Raw genomic sequence first — 19,967 nt, 5'->3', positions numbered from 1 at the left:
TACATTAGCGAAGAGAGCTCTATATGCGTACTAGCGTGAGATTACATCCTTACTAACTACGTAGTAGCGTGTCGGAGCTTGTATGTGCCGCTGTCTCCGATCAGCAAGCTTGCAGCAGCCGGCCCTCACAGAGCCTACGTAGTAACTATTGTTGAGGCTTCGTTCTGTCTGCCCCATTGCCAGTCAGATTCTTTATGAAGGCGCCTTGAATGATATTCGATTTATCATACCATATATGTCGCTAGCCACTGCTTTCTTCCGCAGCTAACCACTGCCACATTATGACCTTCCGCGTCATCCCTGTAAGCACCGCATCAGAGGGTCTGATTACAGATTTCTGCTTCGCTAACATACGGGGTGCAGAGCATACTAGGCAAACGCAGACTTGTTGATGTATATAATGCGGCTCCAGTCCTCATTCCAAACCTGTCACGGCCTCCGCTGTGTACTGTACCCCTTGTCGCTCGAAAGTATGCTTCTGTCGCAGAACACAAACCTACGCAAAACAATGGTCCCCCTCCAGGCTACATCTCAATCAAAGGACATAACCATTCGGGGTCGAATGTAGACCGCGCTCCGAGACCGAGCCCAGCACCCGCCCTATCCTCCTCTGCTACGAAGACTCCAAACCTTTCCTCGCACAGCTCGACCAAATCAGATTCCAGAAGTCTTGATGCTGCAGACTGGGATCAAAATCCTAACCTCAGCATCTCTAAGTTCTCAGAGCTACCACAGAAGAACTTCGGTGTTAATCAGCATATGATCATCAATGAGGAATTTAAGGAAGCTCTGCGTCAAATACTCTGGAAATTCAAGGCGCCAATCCGTTATGCATTTGCGTATGGCTCTGGTGTCTTCACGCAGAAGGGCGATCCGTCTGCGGTTTCATTCCCAGCTTCTACATTACACCCCAATCCTCCTGAGGCGATAACCAAGGTCCAGGATGGGCCACAGAAAATGATTGATTTCATTTTCGGAGTCTCCTACAGCCAACATTGGCATTCCTTGAACTTGCAAGAGCATAGAGACCATTACTCTGCAGTTGGTTCTCTTGGCTCTTATGCTGTCTCGAAGCTGCAGGACTCTTTCGGCGCTGGAGTATACTTCAACCCTTACGTTACGGTAAACGGCACATTGATCAAATATGGGGTTGTGAACCTTGACACACTCTGCCGGGATCTGTCACAATGGGACTCTCTCTACCTGGCCGGTCGTTTGCACAAACCTGTCAAAATCTTGCGTGATAACCCATCTGTGAGGCTTGCCAACCAGGTGAATCTTATTTCCGCTGTGCGTACAGCGCTGCTACTCCTTCCTCCTGAATTTACCGAAGAACAATTGTACTCGACCATTGCCGGAATATCGTACATGGGCGATCCACGAATGTCATTACCTGCTGAAGATCCGAAAAAAGTCCTCAATATTGTGCAGGGACAGCTACCAAACTTCCGGCGCTTATACGCGCCGTTAATCGAGAATCTGCCAAATATATCATTCAATGATTCTGTCTGCGCCCACGAAGACTGGTTCGATGATCCGCACATCAACGCGAAGTTAGCACAAGATATGGACCCTGTCAAGCGTGGCAACATGGTGCGGAGACTACCGAAGAAATTTCGAGAAAAATTATACTTTGAATATCAAGCCAAGTTCCAAATACCAAGAGGCGAGTTTAACAAGATGCTCGAGGATACGAAGGACGATGAGACCAGTACCGGCTTTAGACGGCAGCAGGGTGGATGGTTCGAGCAGCGGATTGCAAAGGATACCGAAGGCATTCAGACTGAAGTACGGCAAGTGATTGAGAAGACGATTCGATGGCCTAGTATCGTGCAGACTTTCAAGGGAATAGTCACTGCTGGTTTTGGGAGGAGTTGGAGATATGCGATGGAGAAGAGAGAGAAGCACCGAGCTAGTGAAGCCAGGAAGCGAGAAGAGGCGGTTCAAAAGCCATCAAGTAAGGATGCGGACCCGAAGAAGGAGCAGTAACGCTTGTCCCGTTCTTTCGATGTTGGCTGGAGCAGCTTGGTCCACTTGTTATGCCAGGAAGGCGCTTAGGATCTGCTCCGGCTCAATTTTTATTTCTTGTATATACTATATAGGCTAATTCGGGCTCAAAAATCCTGTACTAGCATGAGAAAGGCATTAGCCAGAATCACGATCCAAAAAGAGATGAAAAGTACCTACAGACTTGGGCTCCGCCAATTGCTATCCACCTTATTAACCCCCAGCATTCTGGATGACAGAGCGATTTCATGGTGCAATACTATCTTGTGCCATGCATAGGCAGCATGTTCGGACACAGACTATTTCAAAGTCATTATTATTAGATAAGTTACAGCGCTCAATGCTTGGCCGTTACCACTTGGTTCTAAAATCTGCTGCTCACCTTGTAACTAGGTGGGTTGCATACAGAGCGCCAATCAGTAAGGACTGGTTTCAGTATGGAACCATGGCTCTCTGTTTGGTGCCAGAAGGGCTACAATAAAACAGAGGTAATGATTGCGTTACAAAGGATGTATAATAACGTGGTCGACTGACATGTGCAACATATCTACTTGGCGTTTTGGGTCTCATAACATATTTCAAGGTTGCTGGCCCTATCTTGGAGATAGAATTGATTGATAGTTCAAGTAGACATTTATGTAGACAAAACCTGCTTGGTTCTGTCCATTCGACTCGCCTCTGTGCTGGTTGCAATTGATTTGATAAAATGGCGGCAAGCTGGCGTGGAGATACCGGCCCTAAAACTGTTGCCAATGGGGGTGGGTTGCAGAACTTGAAATCAGTTAGTCAAGTTATACAAAATTACTAGCTCTAATCTAGCATTAATCATGTTCTCCTAATAGTTGTTTACTCGGTACCTGGCATAAGTATCCGTAGCAGCGCGCTAGTATATTTGCACCAAAACAGGTTCCAAAAGTAATATCTAAGCCTTGAGCAGTTAGATGGTACTATTGTGACCAATCGATATGGATATTCGGCAAAGCAGCTTCTAGACATTGATGTAGCGCTGTATCCGAACTAGTGCTACTAGCGCCGTGCTAGGATACTTTTGCCCCTTAGTACCGGAGAACTTGGAATCACGCGCCTTAACCACTCGTTCGATGAACTGTCCCGGAAAGGTAATTCGGCTGCCTTATTTATCTGAGCAAGACTACATATCATTACCGACAACCCTGATAGAGATACTCAAGTACCAAGGCCGTTAATTTACTGTACACTCATTAAACCACAACTCTGTAAGAGACTTCCAGCAAATTACAGTATTGTGGGGGTAGTCCAGTCAGCTTGGTGTGTACTACTTAAATGGTGTCTCTGCTCACTGGTTGCATTGTACTACGTCTCATTTACCTGTCGGTGGATCTGGATGTATTCATATTTAGATACCACACGCCAATGTAAATGCCAGGCATGAATCTTTTGGTAGGCTTCATTAAATTTGTGCTCGCACACACCTCGATGATGGCCCGTCTGTAGGACTCGACACAGAATGTAAAAGGGAGTATCCTCAATCCATGTGGTAAATCCTGCATTCTACTCGTTCGTCAGAGTCCAAGCCTGGAGGCTGAATCTCCGTCTTCCCAGCAACAGCCCATACGTCTTACAATAACTGAAATGCACGAAATAAGAGCGCATGGTGATATAATTCTGTGAGATGTAATGTAATGCTACTCCTCGAGTAGATTATCGACGCAGACTTGCATAATCTGCTAGTCTCAGAAGAGCTTAGCTCCGGCAGCCCCCGACCGTTGGATCTTCATAGACTGCCGGCGCATGTATCTGCACAAACAAACAAAGAGCTCTAGAAAACTATCACGAGTATCTCGATCATTTATTGGCTTGTCTTCTGAAATCCTTATTTAGCATGGAGACTCTCCCTTCTTATTCAGCCCACGCCAATGGCTCAAGCATTGCATCGACCTTGGTTGGCACAACTGGCCCAACGACAGAGGAGAGACTGGCAGGAGAGGACCACGCAGAAATTCGCTATTTCACAAGGTATGCAGTGCCACATTTTCCGCTTCTGGTGCCTTTACTGATGCAGCGCGTTAGTTACGACCATCACGGTGAGTTCGTAGGTTTTGAAATCTTGGAAGCTCAGTACTGAGACCAAAAAAAGGAATTCACGAAGAAATGCTTGTACGTGATTCTAGACTTGACGCTACACTCGGATTAACCAAGTACAGAAAGATGAAGTCCGCACGAGGTCATATCGAGACGCCATCTATCAGAACAAACACATTTTCAAGGACAAGGTTGTCCTTGACGTGGGTTGTGGGACCGGAATACTGAGCATGTATGGGCTAGTGGGAAGTCCTGACGATCTTGTCTGATACCATGACAGGTTCGCTGCAAGAGCTGGCGCCCGCCATGTTATTGGTGTCGACATGTCAAGCATTATAGACAAAGCAAAAGAAATCGTTGCTGCCAATGGAATGTCCAACGTAATCACCCTGCTCCAAGGCAAGATGGAAGAGGTAGAGATGCCTCTACAACATATGCCAGGAGGTAAGGTAGATATCATCGTTTCGGAGTGGATGGGTTACTTTCTGCTCTACGAAAGCATGCTGGATACCGTTCTTTACGCACGCGACAAATATCTTACGGCTGGAGGGAAGATCTTTCCCGACAGGGCTACGATATATATGGCCGCTATCGAGGACGGAGAATACAAGGATGATAAAATCGGATGTGAGTTTGTATGTTACCAGCGTCGGCTATTTACTAACTATGTTTCAGTTTGGGACAATGTCTACGGCTTCAACTTTTCACCGATGAAAGAGAGTGCACTTACAGAACCGCTCGTGGACACAGTCGAAATCAAAGCACTTGTAACAGATCCTTGCCCAGTCTTGACTCTCGATCTCAACACTGTGACTCCAGCCGACCTTGCGTTTCGAGTTCCTTTCAGCCTCCGAGCTCAACGAAATGACTTTATTCATGCTCTTATCGCCTGGTTCGACATTGAATTTACAGCCTGCCACAAGCCCATTCGTTTCTCTACAGGTCCACACACGAAGTATACCCATTGGAAGCAGACTGTTTTCTATCTTCGGGAGGTGTTGACCGTCGAGGACGGTGAGACACTTTACGGCGAGCTCGAGAACAGGCCGAATTCTCGAAACAAGCGTGATTTGGACATCAAAATCGCATACGAACTTGACTGCAGCGACACATCACGAGAAGCTAAGGGCAGATGTGCATACCGCATGTAGGATATGCCTGCAATCCTACCCGCTCATCAGCAGTACTGACGAGTAGTTGCAGGTGCTGACACAGTTGACAATTCCAACTTGCTCCGATAACAGCAGTGCTGCATGGACCGGCGTTAATGCTCTGTCGCTGATGATACGGTATCTGGATCTCGTCAATCATTAGACCGGCGTTGGTAGGTCCGACCTCTTGCTATTACGATTGAAACGAGTTCCTAGATACGATTTGCAAGCTCCTCGAGTTTACTTAGATACCCCTCGAGTTGACGCTGATTTTGGTCAATGGATTCATTCAAGTGAGCACTTTTCGGATCGTGCACATATCATGCATATCACACTCCAGACCTGCAGACACAATTGGCGGTTGACGATATTGGTTACAATTTACTTTTCGTCCCTCCTTCCACGCATTTCATCATTGCTCTTCCATTACTCACACACACCTTGCCACCTTCGACTCTGGTTAGAAATCTTATCTCTTCCCAGCCGTCCTTCTTCTCGCCAGTCCTCCACATTTCTGTGAGTAGCTTATCTCCCGGCTTGACTGGACTTGCGAATCTGGCTTGAAACTCTTTGATATTGGCGGGATTGCTACCACCGAGTTCCTTAAGCAGCCCATGGCAGGTAGCGTTCCAACTGAAAAGACCGTGCATGATGGCTCCACCAAATCCCATCTTCTGGCCTGGTTCGGGAGTTGCATGGAGAGGATTATAGTCCCCGTTGAGCCTGTCAGTAAACCATGTTAGTCAGCAAAGGCCGCACGGGCAAACCCGCAAAAGCACCCCAACGACCACTGACCTATACAGCAATGCCGCTTCATTGCTCAGCTTCAACTCAAACGCTCCTTCCGGCTTCCCTTCTGGTGGGGGGAACGCTGCCGTACTCGGTCCCTTTGGCCCACCCCAGTTTCCTTGCCCAATGAAGACTGCACTGCCCACCATCCGTGCGTAGACGTCTTCCTCATTTCCTCCCTTCTTCTCCACCAGCAACTGCTCGGTCTCCACCACGCTTCCCACTTTGCCCTTGTCGTAGACCCCTATCACTTTGCTACGGAGTTCGAATCGTTTACCAGCGGATGTTGGCGGAAGGGGCTTGAGGAACTGGATGAGCCGTTGACCGGGACATTGGGGATAGAAATGCTGGCTTGGACAGAGTAGAAGTCTATCACTTCTTGGGAGGTCTTTTTGAATGCTGATATGAGGAGTGAGGAACAGGTTGGCAAGGTTATGCAGAAAGCCGCAATAAGGGGCGCAATCGACGTGACTTACGCAGGATAATTGGGTAGGTGGGAAAGACGGAGAAATTGGGATGGAGTTCCTATTTCCCGCAAACTTCATTCAATGCCCATTTCCGCAATATGAACTCAGAGATGAAGACAATACAATGGCGGTAGCATACATAAAGGAAATGTAGCTCATCGGCAGTGCATCCAATGCTGTTTGCGAACAAGAGAACATCTCGCTTCAGCCATGAGACTTCCGCTGCGGGGTATTCGAAACCGGCACCGGGACCGCTCATTGTGGATAGATATGGAGAAATGCTTGATGTCGAGCGGGGACTCCTCGGGAGTGCTGATTATGTAGGCGAGTTGTTTTTGAAACGGATGATTTGTGAATTCTGTAGTAGGTCGTCTTTCCCGGTCCCTGACTACTCCGTACGGAGTATTGTACAGGGAATAGGGAAGCCATCCGAGGTGCGGGGGGGCTACCTCGGTTCACTAACGAAAGAGGCAACCGGGCTACTATATGTGGTATGTCTGAAGATCGATGTCACATTGATTCTCTGCCCCATTCTGTGACCAACCTGTTCTCCCGCGAGCCTTCTATGCTATTGTATCGTTCAAATTCGGAGCTGGCATCATTTCTTGAATATTTTCTGACATACAACCAACCTAGCAAAGGATAAGAAGCTTTCTGGTGTTTTATAAGGCTTTATATTGTTTTGTACCCATAAACACTCACATCTTGGGCGTGTAGTTTAGTGGTATAACATCCGCTTTGCATTGTATCTCTATGCAAATGCTGCGGAAGGTCCCGGTTTCGATCACCGGCGTGTCCACGTTTTATTTTTGATTGAATTCTTTTTTTTGGGAAAAAAAGACGATATCTTCAACAGTTTTGTGGTAATTCTGTAATTTCGTTGCTGTGCTATAGCCAGGAGCTGGGAGGTGCAATCAAGAAGTGCTTGGCGGGTCAACTTTCGTGCCGACTGCTTCCTCTTTTTGGTCCATCAAATTTCTTATTTTTCTTTTTTCTTTTTGGGGGAGATTTCCCCATGCAGGCGACTGCTTTCATACCTTGTACTACTTGCCATGATAATCTATATTCCATTGCTCCGGCAACTTCATTGGCTGCTGTTGCTTCTGACGATACTCCTGCTCACTTGCACTTGTGATGCATCATATGGAGACCGATTGCCAGAATTCCGAGAATGTGTAAAGGTAGCAGAACGTGCCTATTAGCCCTCCAATATCTTCAACTGACGAGGTCAGGTATGCGAAAGTATCAATTGTCACAGTGGAAAGACTTCGCTTCGTAAGTACCGCCCTGGCCGTTTGCTGCAGCTGTTCTGAATGTAACGTTTAGCATTCCACCTTCGACTTATGCTCTGGACTTGTCCACGTGAATGCGACCAGACATGTCAACATATCATCACAAATCAGAGGCTGTCTCAGAATCCTCCTCTAACCAATGCAGTTGTCCAATTCCATGGCAAGTGGCCTTTCCACCGGTTCCTTGGGATGCAAGAGCCTTTTTCTGTACTGTTCTCTATTTTCAATTATCTGGCGCATCAGCATGGCTTGGCCAAAGTCAGGGAGTTCATTCCTGCTAGCTACCCATTACGTCCGTACTACCTTGGCTTCGGGTATTTTGGCCTCGTAAGCTGGGTTTTCAGTATGATCTTCCATTCGAGGGACTTCAACCTCACGGAGAAGTTGGACTATTATGCGGCAGGTGCCAGCGTCTTCTACGGTCTATATTATACACCAATTCGAGTGTTTCGGCTCGAACAATCAAAGAAGGAGAGACTGTTGAACATCTGGACTTGGACGTGCCTGGCCTTGTATGCTGCTCATGTCTCCTATCTGACCTTCTGGAGGTGGGACTATACCTATAACATGGCAGCCAACGTGGTTGCTGGAATTGTCCAGAATATCCTTTGGAGCTGGTTCAGCATCACGCGGTACCGGAAGATGCATAAAATCTGGGCTGCATGGCCTGGGCTCATTGTGGCTTGGATCGTCTTTGCGATGAGCTTCGAATTGCTGGATTTTCCTCCCGTTGGGGGTATGATTGATGCCCACAGCTTGTGGCATCTGGGAACAGTACTCCCAACCTATTGGTGGTACAAGTAAGTAGCAAGGAAAATTTATTCTGAAGTGAACGCTGACTGTTTTTGGTTTCAGCTTCCTGCTCAAAGATGCACAAGAAGACATGGCAGGTGAACGACTTAAGGCTTAAGGAGGCCACCCTGGACCCACAGGGTGCCTCAGCAGACCCAATGTCAGCAGGCAACCAACAATATATGTGTAGCACCAGACTCCTGGATAGAAACCACCAAATATCAAGCTACAGAATCAGCAAAGCTCAGCCATGGTGCAACTGTGTTATGTCAGTATCAATGTCCCGCATCACAAGCACTGGATTGCGTTGCCAAGCACAGCATTTGCACATTGAAGAACTTCCTGCCACTGCATGCCGACCTACCTTCAAGCATTTGAGATCAGGGCACAAAACTCAGGGCCCGAAACTCTATTCACCGCCTAATTCACTATTCAACGCCTATTGGCTTACCCCCACCATTCTCTCTCTAGGCATCACGCTAATCAACCCGGTACCAACAACGTCCCTGCGCCGCCCACCACCGGCTAACTCCGTGCCTCCACTTTTGCCGATCGTCTAACAGCTTGCAGCTCCAATTTTCCCCTCCCCACAAGTAGTTATCTTTCTTCCTTCTGCATTCAGGCCACAACCTTACCAGCTCACCTTCTAGTGTCCTCGTCATCCTCCTCCACTTCATCATCTGACGAAGAAGATCGACGTCCACGTCCACGAACCCGACGGCAATCTTCGATCTCACAAATCCTACCTGCACTAGGAGAAGTTCCTGCATATCCACCATCAGAGCGCTTTTTTGATCCGCCTCGACCACCCAAGGTATTTAGAGATCGGCTCGGTCTCTCACCTCTCCGATCCCGTCCAAAGGCCGAAACCATGGATTCGATCTTCAACCAGCCTAAGCCGGTAGTAAAAATCCAGGACGAGGTCAAGAGTGCTTTGGTTCAAAATGCCGCTCCATATCCACTCCCTGAAGGCAAGAGATTTCAGTATGGTACAGCTGGAGTAAGTCAGATCAACACAAGCGAGCATTTGAGCTGATACATAATCTGCAGTTTCGCATGAAAGCGTGAGCGACCCTCATTTCAGTACCTCCGCAGCACCGGGCGACTTCGAGATTTAACTGGGACCTCCCGCTAACAAGTCTGTGGTAGGGATCTGGGCCTCGATCATGTGGTATATGCTGTCGGTATTGTTGCGGCATTGAGGTCGAAGCGACGCAATGAAGCCACCATTGGAGTTATGATCACTGCAAGTCACAATCCGGCAGAAGATAACGGAGTCAAGGTGGTGGATCCTATGGTATGTCTGTGCCTGCTCTCATGCCAGGATCGATAACTAAGCTAGGATCAGGGCGATATGTTGGAGGTATGACCAAAGCGCGAGCGCTAACATCCCGTATCTGACGGTTGAACAGCAAGAATGGGAGGAATATGCCACCAAATTGGCTAACACGGAAAATGCTCTATTCGGCGACGTCTACGAGAAGTTGACCAATGACTTGCTTGTTGATCCAGTTCATCAAGTCCATACACGAAAATCGAGGGTGGTGTTCGCTCGTGACACTCGGGCTTCCGGCCCTCACCTGATCAAGGCCTTGAAAGCATCTCTCGACGCACTGCACGTCGAATACACGGACTACGGCATCCTTACTACACCTATGCTTCATCACATGGTCCGCTGTCACAACACCAAGAACTCTCCTCGTCCATTTGGTGAAGCAAGTGAGGCAGGCTATTACAAGAAAATGGCCAATGCGTTTAAAAAAGCTATGTACGGTCGCAAGATCAAGGGACATCTCACTGTCGACTGTGCAAACGGGGTTGGTGGTCCGAAACTCCACGATCTTCTCAAATATCTTCCCAATGCAAGCAACGATGGCATAGACATCAAAGTTGTCAACGATGATGTGATCAAACCAGAAGCATTGAACTATGAGGTGATGCTGTCCGTGGCGTGTAATAACAGTTTGCTGATTATTTTCCAGTGTGGTGCCGACTACGTCAAAACGAAGCAGCGAGCTCCTCCCTCCTCGAATGCTGTACCTTTTGAACGGTGCTGTTCACTTGATGGAGACGCCGATCGCATTGTATACTACTTCATAGATGACAACAAGGAATTTCATCTACTTGACGGAGATCGAATCGCAACCTTGGCAGCTAACTTCATTGCGGATCAAGCGAGAATAGCCGGCATTGGCGACAAGCTCAAAATTGGTGTTGTCCAGACTGCCTATGCGAATGGCGCCTCGACCGAGTACATTCAGAAGGTGATGAAACTACCAGTTGATTGCACCCCCACTGGTGTTAAACATCTCCATCATGCCGCCAAACGATTTGACATTGGCGTCTATTTCGAAGCCAACGGTCACGGCACAGTACTTTTCAACGATAATGCCATCGATATCATCAAGAGTCATGATCCGCAGTCTCCTGGCCAGAAGCATGCTCTTGAGTCACTCGATGCACTGACCGATCTCATCAATCAAGCAGTTGGCGATGCGTTGTCCGATATGCTGTTGACTGAGGTTGCCCTTGCACATCGTGCCTGGTCTCCGCAAGATTGGATGAATACCTATATTGACCTCCCAAACAAGCTCGTCAGAGTTGTTGTCCCAGATCGGAATGTGTTCAAAGCTGTTGATGCCGAGAGAAGACTGGAGTCTCCTGCTGGTGCCCAGGCCAGGATTGATCACTACGTAAACCTTACCAACCGAGGACGGGCATTTGCACGCGCTTCAGGGACGGAGGATGCTGTTCGTGTCTACGCGGAAGCCCATTCAGCCAGGGATGCGGAGAAACTTGCCAACCAGGTTGCGGAGGTCGTCGAGGCATACGGAATGAGGGCGGCATCGAAATCTTGAAATTGGCATGAACCTTCCTGGAAATATTTCTGGTCTATGGATAGGGAAGGGAACCGTGCTTGCATAGCGGGATTGGTGTTCTGGAGCTCTCCACAGAGCATACGGATTTAACAAGCATCAAAAGGAGTAGAGCTGACGGGTGCTAATGGGCAATGCAGCAGAGTCTGGGCTCCATAGCTTCAGGGTTGCTCCAAACAGTAAGTGCAGAAAAGTGATACACAATGATCGAGCTCGCGCTGAAATGGTTCGTTGAATACCTAATGCTCTTTGCTGAAGTTTTCGATAGAAATTGAATGCAATTTCACCTCGCTCCTGCGGCGTAATCCATGCGCTTTCGTGAGAACCCGCTATCTCAGCCATGTCCCAACTCCAGCCAAATCAGCACAAGCTCCACCTTCCGAAGCACCGTCACAATACTCTGTAGCCTTGGAGGAGGTCCAGTGAGAGAATGGTGTTGTCTTAGGTGTCACATGGTTACCATCCTTTGAGACTAGATCAGTATTCCTTTTATGTACCTCAAGTGCTCTCTCCCCATCTTTAGCATCCAACCTGGAGGTACTGTTCCAAGGCTCTTTCTCGACACTCTCTCGTTTCCATCTTGCCATTGGCGAGTTTGCAGCCGGCTCTGTGAGGTGCCTAGCTACTGCATCTCCGGCCTCGGACCGGGGTCGGTGCAATGGGTAGTATTCCTCGCCATGCGCGATGGTAGCCCGGTGGTTCAGATGACCTGTGATTGACGACAAAGGCGAGGGGTCAAGTCCTTCTCCAATCTGAGAAGCTGTTTGGTCAATCCTCTTGCGCTTGCAGGCTGAGAGTTTGTTGGAGGAGGTCTCATGTTTTTGCGAAAGGTCACTGGCCCTTTGTGGTGAGTTGGGCAAACAGGTATCTTGGGTAAGGAAGGGATGATTCGGCAAGTTCACAGCCATTTTCGGCGTCATTGCTTATATTATGGCTTGTCTGGCTCTAGAGAAAATAAAGGGGTGTTTTGGAGTGAGGCCCGAGAGGCTTTCCGGAGACCCATCCTCGGGTTTATATACCAATGCTCAGACATGACGGCTCTATCGTGGAATATGCTATAGAGGGGAACCCGAGCTTATGCTAGACTCGTCGTCATTGGTGTTCTAGAGGAGCCTCAGATGGGAAATTCTTGTTTTTGGGACAGAGGGACAGTTCATTGATAGGAGGGCATCAGGCGCCTCAGGAGGTGGCGATCAGTGTTCATGCATTCAACCCTAGGAGGTACCGACAGGATGCTGTTTCTGTCCTCAATAGCGAGAACTGTGATGTGAGTGGAGGGTTCATGTGATTGGACGGTATCAAATGCCTCAGAAGGCTCACAGACATGGCCCCAGATTCGTGCATACCGAAGATCAAGTTCGTGCATTGAGCCTAGGTATTGATAAGATGCTGTTTCTGTCCTCAATAGAGAGAGCTGTGATGTGAGTGGAGGATTCAGGTGATTGGATGGTATGATCAAGTTCGTGCATTGAGCCTAAGTATTAGTAAGATGCTGTTTCTGTCCTCAACGCCCACGTAGTCGTGATATGAGTGGAGAGTTTAAGTGATTGGTTGGCATGAAGGGCCTCAGAAGGCTCACAGACATGATCTCAGATTCTGGAACGTTGATGATCAAATTCATGCATTGAGCCTAAGTATTGATAAGATGCTATTGTTGTCCTCAACACAAAGCAGTCGTGCTATGAACCGAGAATTCAGGTGATTGGTTGACATCAGGAGCCTCAGGCGGCTCAGATCTGTTGTCCAATGCTATAGGAACATTGCTGACTGGAGGGCACGCGCGGCCTCATTGACTGAAGTGCTCGCGATCACTTGATTTACACCTCAATCGTGTCCGGGACGTTATCTAATGATTGGTGTTTAGATATGGGCCTCGCGGGTCAGACTTTCGACGGTTGTCATGGTGGGAAACCGAGGCCCGAAGCTACGCGCCAAAAATAAAGATAGTTCCGTACACCCCTGGTTATACCCTCTATCTTCAACGCTCTATTTCTCTACCAATTCAAGCTCAAATTACTTGCAAAATGGCTCGGATACGCGTAACAAGCCGAAGAAACTGCCAAAACCCTGATCCTGCGATTAATTTGAGCCCAAAGCCGTCACGCAGGCCAAGAACAATCATTGATACTCCGCGTCGTGTACGGCTTCTTGCTGACGCAGAATCTACTGCAGGCAAAATAACTCGAAAAGAGCTATTTAAGCTACATGGCATAGGGCAAGCAGCAGGCTATCGAATCCTTAAGTCGAAAACAGCGCGTCGAAGCGAACGAATCCATAACCGTGGCCGAAAAGCAGTTTTGGCGCCTCATGAACGAGAGGCTATTGAGATAGTCGAAAATGCTTCATTTCGCTTTGGAACTGCCTCTCATTTGGCCAATGTAAGCGCTCTTGGTCTAGCTCACGGATCTGAACGTGTAATTCAACGAAATATGGCTGAATATGGTGTTGGGACGTTTGTCGCACAACAGAAAAAATACATTGCAAAATCCTCAATTGAAAAGCGTGTAATTTGGGGATTTGAGCGCCGACGTTAGATAGAAAAAGACTTTTACAACTACCGTTTTAGTGACGAATGTCACTTTGCCTATGGCCTACAACGACGGGCTCGAATTCATCGTCGTTGTGGCCAAAAGGCTCGAAATCTGCCTCAAAAGATTCAATTTCGATTGAAACGGCGCAATCAGATTTGGCACGTGTTTGCGTACATTGGCTATAATTTCAAGAGTGAGCTACACTTCTACACTGGCGTAGGGGGCTCAGGACGGCTTACACAAGCTGATTATGTGGAGATTTTGGAGGGTGTTGTTGCTCCTAATTAGGAGTCAGATTGGATACTTTTGGAGGATAATGATAATAGCCATGGCACGCGTGGTAACGCAGATAACAAGTGCAAACAAGCAAAACGACGATTAGGAATCCAATACGAATCAAATCCTCCAGAATCGCCAGATCTCAACCCTGTTGAGTCGATATGGAGGATAATCAAACAGAGGCTGAAGAATAGGAGGCTAATTCTCGATCCGACAGAATTACGCAGGGCTATTGAGGAGGAATGGGATAAAATCACGCTGGAGGAGATCAATAAGGCAATTAATTCAATGCCTAAAAGAGTAGCTGCCGTAAACGAGCGAAATGGGTTGCCTATACCCTTCTGAATAGCAATAGCAAATTGTGGTGTGTACGGAACTATCTTTATTTTTGGCGCGTAGCTTCGGCCCCAAACGATAGGCTCAGAGGAACGTCCTCAAAAGCTCAAGGGACACCTGACAAGCACACTTGGCACAAATGACGAATTGAAGGTGGTGCTCTGGAGGACTGCGTCAGCCGGGCGAAGAAGGCAAACATCTTCATGCACAAGATCATGGGAAAGAGAGAGTTGATTGCTAGACACGTTGCACAATCAAAATAGATCTTTGTAGCGAGAGCTGCGTGGCAAATGGGAGAGTCGCTACACCAGGCCGCGGGTTAAATACACGAGAGAGAGAGGCCACCAATAGAAACTTTGCTCCAGTATCCCCTCGCCCGATGAGCTTGCTTTCTTATTTATCTGGGGAGGTCCCCCCTCGCCATTCTTCCTTTCACTCCACCCTCCCAGGGTGCGACTGCACTCGTCATTCAGCCTACGAGGCTGCTCTAACCAATTCTCGTCTCGTACTGATTGCTCACACAATCTAGAAGCTGTGTTCAACCACAGCGGCCAGCCAACAGGCTGTGCTTGCTGTAGGTATGTGATTATGTCGCTCCAATGCCATTGTTGCGAGCAGCATTTACTTGTGTCTCCCTTGCTCTAGGACATTGCTGACTCATTCATGTCTCTTTCAGCGACTTTTCTTCCATTAACATCGCAATTGGTCAGGTCCCGCGGAGACTGATTGTCTTCGCGGCCGCACCATACCTGCGAACCACAATGATCATCACGTAAAGCACTGGGCAGCCTGCCCGCCACAAACACGCAACGACTTCCTCGACTCTACCGGATGTGACCTCAACGACTTTACCCACTTGTCAAAGTGGCCCCCGAACTCGACAGCGCAGGAGTATTACTTGAGTTCTGGACATACTACGGATGACCCGTACTTGGACGACAATTCTTTTTCTGATCCAACTTTGGGAGACATTTTTACTAGCAACAGATCTAGCTTGTATTCAAGCATCAGTCCTGATACCGTCGAACCAAGGGGCGAACCTACCAGCTTGAATCTCACGCCTGAAAAGAAGAAAGCTGACCCCTTGGAATTTCATCCGCATTGTATTTCCCAGCAACCAGTTTTGGATTCCTCTGCCGACTCTTACCCCAACACTGACTTCAACTTTGGTCTTGATAGCTATACTCCCTCATCCTTTCCTGACATAGTGAACAACACAGTACCTTACGCCGACACCGCCTCCTTCCTTCAAGATCCAAAATCTCCTTGGTTCAATTGGTCTACTCTTTTATCTCCACAAGCACTGTCTTCGTTCGGCTCGAGTCTTCTTCCACAGCCTAGCGAGTCTAGCGCGTCATACGCACCGCCCACTCTAAGCCAGCCGCTAAAAGAGCCCCAGTCAAGCGTTTCTGCATCGTCGCAAATGCCGCTGCCACTGCCGCGATTGTCTCGTCACAAATGTCTGCACTGCTCTGGTCTCTTCCCGAATAAGATCCAGTTCGGGTAAGAAACCCACTCCTGTAACAGAAGGAAGTAAAATTGGCTAAGTTAAGTGATAGGCGGCATTTGGCGACACACAAGTCATCCATGTGCGATATTTGCCACAAGTCTTTGGCTGATACTCGGAGTCTTCAGCGCCACAGGCGCACAGTCCACAAAGACCTGTTCCCAGATGTGCAGCAATTTGTGTGTGCATGTGGCTATGAGACATCTCGGAAAGATAACCACAAGCGGCACCTCGAGATCTGTCAAAGGGAGGGAAAGAGGAGGAGACAAGCATAAGATTTTGAGGTGTTCTCAGTAACTTGGTCAGGAAAGAAGAAGAAATTCCGCTCATCTCTTCCTTCGAACGCGAGAAAGCTATACTGCAACAATTTCGTTGAGGACTGGTCCGGTAGGTTGCATTTCTGTAGCATTCGCAAACTGAGTCATAGTTTGGCCGAGCCACAAGGAATGTTATCTGGCTGGTACGCATTCATCACGAGGGGGCGGATGACTCAGTTTTGCGAAGGCTGTATATCTGGACGTATTGTGTGTTTGTGGGCGGAGCAAGGGCTGACCTATCTTCGGATGATTATGTGCTAAGCAACACACACTGCAGGGTGTGTTGCGTAGGGCCAGTTGGTAATCGTTGGTCCCTGCTCGGAATACCTGCCGGTCCGTGCAGGGACGGACGGTAAGCCATTTCTCTTATTCTCTGATATCGCGGTTTTTAGATGTTACTGGCGTTCTTCGAGAAGTCTTCCGTCGCAATTGGAGTTTGGTCTTTAGTTGGCGTTGTGTCAGAGTGACAAGTAAGCGCTGTTTTGGCAAGGCAAATATCTGGTCTGTACCATGGGTACCGAGATTCGGAACATCGCTCAGTTTGGTATACTATACGGCCGAGAAGAACATCAGTTACGAAATCTACGAAATGAAATGAAATGAAATGAAAACGTGTTCAACCGAGACTGAACCGCCTGTGGAGTCTTGGAGTCTTCCTATGTGGAGTCTTCCTATGTGGAGTCTTCCTATGTGGAGTCTTCCAATGTGGAGTCTTCCTATGTGGAGTCTTCCTATGTGGAGTCTTCCTATGTGGAGTCTTCCTATGTGGAGTCTTCCTATGTGGAGTCTTCCTATGTGGAGTCTTCCTATCAGGATCCCCTTTTTCAGTCGAGACTGAACCGCCCGTGGAGTCTTCCTACCAGGATCCCCTTCGGATGCCAGCCAGTCCCTCAGGGACTCATCCGTGCAGTTCTTATAAACCTACGCAGAGTCCTTGCGTTCTTCCAGATCTTTCCTTTCCCACCACCGTCATTGCTTGATCCAGAATGGATGATTAGCGGGTTGATAGCTTGAGAGGGTTTTGTATTTACACGTCATTAGTCGTTTGCTGCCTCGTGCCTGGAAAGCGAAAGGCGAGGCCGTTGCGTGACCGTAAACCAGTCATCGAATGACTTTTCTCCTACCCGTCTCAGGCGGACACCAGACCACATCCCGCACCGATCTCATGCCCCTCCCCAGCACAGTCACGGTCGAGTCAACTTTATCTCCGCTACCAGGAACGGCCTTCTCATCACAAATATCGACAACCGTATCCTCACCACCCTGAAAAAGCAGCAAGCCCCCCTTCCCTCCCAATCCTTCCCCTCATTGACCCGCGCAGAAACCACATCTCCAACCTCGACACCTAACCCTTCTCGCCTCCCCCTAGCACTGACACACTCATACAGCACCTCCGCATCCCCCTCCGCCCCCGCATGGTACATCCCCACGCCCCAACACGCCAGTTGCAGCGGATCCGCCGTGCCGTACGGCGTGAAGGGGTTGGAGAGATTATTGACGCTGAGCGCGGCGTTGAGATTGAACTCCTTGATCAGCGTCGGGATGGGGAGGGTGCCTAGCGGTCGGCTGAGGTTTCTATTCCTGTCCTGTGCGGGATTAGGTGATGAGGAGGTGGGACGACCCATCATGTAGACGTCGCTGCTCGGCAGGCCGATGAGTGAGATTGGGAGGTCTGAGTCGCGGATTCGGGTTGCGAGATCTTGGAATTCGCGGGTGGAGAGGAGGGTTAGCCGGGTGCAGTGCGCTAGGGCTATTGTCTTTGTCTTTGTTTTTGTCTTTGGTTCGGTATTGGTGTCACTATCACTGCTCTGTTTGGGCCAGTCATGTCGTTGCAGTGTTTCGAGCACGGCGTCGATCATCGGGAGCGGATACGTCGAGGTTATAGTCGAGATGGAAATCGAGATGCAGATCGTGCTGTCGCGCTTTGCGGACGGCCCAGTCGATATTCTTGTGCGAGGTGTTGCTGCTTTCTACGTAGGGCGTTGTGCCGAGGACATCGATTCCGAATTCTTCTCTCCTTTCTAGCGCCTGCTCGAGGAATCTTCGATTCTCGTCGCCGTGCTCGCTGGAGAAGATGGGGTCTTGAGCGAACGCGACGATCTGGACATGACATGCCTTTTTGAAGCGCTTCTTCAGGAGCGATGCTACTTCGAGGCAGAGGAATTCGACGACGTGGTCGACTTCGACGAAGGCGCGCATGGCCGTTACGCCGGCTTTGATGCTCTCACCGATGAGCTGGCAGCCTCGCTGTTCGAGGTCAGAGCGCGTGTAGCGTGTCTTGGCTTGGGCGGTGTTGGAGAGCGCTTCTTGGAATGTGCCGGCTGTGGGAGCGAGGTCGGCGTATTGCGGGTAGTCGGATGACAGGAGGAATGCTTTGTCGAGGTGGATGTGTGGGTGGCAGAGGGATGGGAGGAGGATGGAATGTTTCCCGCTGGGAGAAGCGGCTGAGGCACTGACACTTGGCTGGACGGAGGTGATCTTGCCATCTTTGATCTCCACGTCCCAGATCGAGGATGGTGGTTGGTGGGCGAGGTGAACGGCATGGATTTCCGTGTTCATAGCGGAGCCAGGAACGTGCTGCCGTGTCAAGATGCTTGCTTGCTGAAATATTGAGTAGGAAAAAAGCTGGCAATTGGCTGCGTCGATATTCAACCTTGCGAAAAGCACAGATCAAGAAGTAGGAATTGAGCAATATCACAAATGAAACGGGAATGGCAAAGAAGGGGAGCAAGCTTGAGGATTAACACAGAACTCAATACCCATCGAGCGCTTCATCTCTGTACTCAAAGAAGTCTACCTGGATCTATAGGCTATAGATGCTGCCAGCATACGATGTCAGGAGGCTGATCGTGGACTACTATTACACGTTCATTTCATCCTGCACGTTAGTGATTGGACTCCAGGAGTTCTCGAAAAGGAAGCTCGGCATCTCGGCATCTTGGCATCTTGGCATTCTCAGAGAACGCCAAGCAACGCCATTAATCAAAAAATCTCTAGGCCGGATGTCTCTGCGGATTTCCAGACGATGACTCGGAAGCGTATTCCCCTGTCCATTGCCTGTACATCTTTTCCTTTCCTTGTCGAGTTATATTTCTTTAGTTTCCATTCATTCATTATCTCAAGCTACCGCTCGCGTTCGCCCATTCTAGGTTGGATATTCAATGTTAAGTCTCCCACTCTCGCATGAGAATTGGACATGAACATGGTTACAAGCGCTCCTCGAATGGAAGATGAGACCATACTCTCAGAAATACCACCAGAAACCATTGAGGATATCGAGAAGGCTCCAGAGGCGCACCATGCATTTTGCCTTGACCAGGTTGAAAACCACCTCTCATGTCACGAACCTCATGGAGCATTGAACCAGTCCACCCAGATCGATTCTGCACAATATGAGCGCTTCTTAGAACGTCGAAAAATGGCCATTACTGCTGTGCTATCGCTGTGCGGGTCTCTGGCTCCTATCTCGTCGACCTCCATCCTGTCAGCGGTGCCCGATGTTGCTGCAGAATATAAAACCATGGGAGCATCATCAATCTGGGTAATCTTTTATACCTCATAG

The 19,967-nt window shown here is 48.8% G+C and overlaps 7 protein-coding genes across 7 annotated transcripts; 4 read left to right on the top strand and 3 right to left on the bottom strand.

Annotated features, from left to right (window-relative positions):
- Positions 1–281: 281 nt before the first annotated feature.
- Positions 282–1,989, top strand: EPUS_06593 (uncharacterized protein; the record flags this gene model as incomplete). The annotated part of the gene is made up of 2 exons (XM_007801741.1): positions 282–302; positions 364–1,989. The coding sequence occupies 2 exons, from the start codon at positions 282–284 to the stop codon at positions 1,987–1,989; spliced, it is 1,647 nt and encodes a 548-aa protein (XP_007799932.1).
- A 1,879-nt stretch (positions 1,990–3,868) lies between these two features.
- Positions 3,869–5,219, top strand: EPUS_06592 (arginine N-methyltransferase; the record flags this gene model as incomplete). Its single annotated transcript, XM_007801740.1, has 6 exons — positions 3,869–4,002; positions 4,057–4,070; positions 4,124–4,143; positions 4,191–4,300; positions 4,349–4,695; positions 4,744–5,219. The coding sequence occupies 6 exons, from the start codon at positions 3,869–3,871 to the stop codon at positions 5,217–5,219; spliced, it is 1,101 nt and encodes a 366-aa protein (XP_007799931.1).
- A 374-nt stretch (positions 5,220–5,593) lies between these two features.
- Positions 5,594–6,734, bottom strand: EPUS_06591 (uncharacterized protein; the record flags this gene model as incomplete). Its single annotated transcript, XM_007801739.1, has 3 exons — positions 5,594–5,942; positions 6,015–6,355; positions 6,615–6,734. 3 exons carry the CDS (start codon positions 6,732–6,734, stop codon positions 5,594–5,596), a joined length of 810 nt encoding a protein of 269 aa, XP_007799930.1.
- Positions 6,735–8,112: 1,378 nt separating this feature from the next.
- EPUS_06590 (uncharacterized protein) lies at positions 8,113–11,417 on the top strand (the record flags this gene model as incomplete). Its single annotated transcript, XM_007801738.1, has 7 exons — positions 8,113–8,567; positions 8,623–8,657; positions 9,210–9,559; positions 9,610–9,623; positions 9,709–9,856; positions 9,908–9,922; positions 9,972–11,417. 7 exons carry the CDS (start codon positions 8,113–8,115, stop codon positions 11,415–11,417), a joined length of 2,463 nt encoding a protein of 820 aa, XP_007799929.1.
- A 347-nt stretch (positions 11,418–11,764) lies between these two features.
- Positions 11,765–12,343, bottom strand: EPUS_06589 (uncharacterized protein; the record flags this gene model as incomplete). The annotated part of the gene is made up of 1 exon (XM_007801737.1): positions 11,765–12,343. One exon carries the CDS (start codon positions 12,341–12,343, stop codon positions 11,765–11,767), a length of 579 nt encoding a protein of 192 aa, XP_007799928.1.
- Positions 12,344–17,506: 5,163 nt separating this feature from the next.
- Positions 17,507–18,964, bottom strand: EPUS_06588 (uncharacterized protein; the record flags this gene model as incomplete). Its single annotated transcript, XM_007801736.1, has 3 exons — positions 17,507–17,668; positions 17,719–18,213; positions 18,278–18,964. The coding sequence occupies 3 exons, from the start codon at positions 18,962–18,964 to the stop codon at positions 17,507–17,509; spliced, it is 1,344 nt and encodes a 447-aa protein (XP_007799927.1).
- A 643-nt stretch (positions 18,965–19,607) lies between these two features.
- Positions 19,608–19,967, top strand: EPUS_06587 (uncharacterized protein; the record flags this gene model as incomplete). Its single annotated transcript, XM_007801735.1, has 1 exon — positions 19,608–19,967. The coding sequence occupies one exon, from the start codon at positions 19,608–19,610 to the stop codon at positions 19,965–19,967; it is 360 nt and encodes a 119-aa protein (XP_007799926.1).

Source organism: Endocarpon pusillum, assembly GCF_000464535.1.
Source record: "Endocarpon pusillum Z07020 unplaced genomic scaffold scaffold1352, whole genome shotgun sequence".
NCBI classification, from domain to species: Eukaryota; Fungi; Ascomycota; class Eurotiomycetes; order Verrucariales; family Verrucariaceae; genus Endocarpon; species Endocarpon pusillum.
This window is presented reverse-complemented; position numbering and strand designations above follow the sequence as displayed.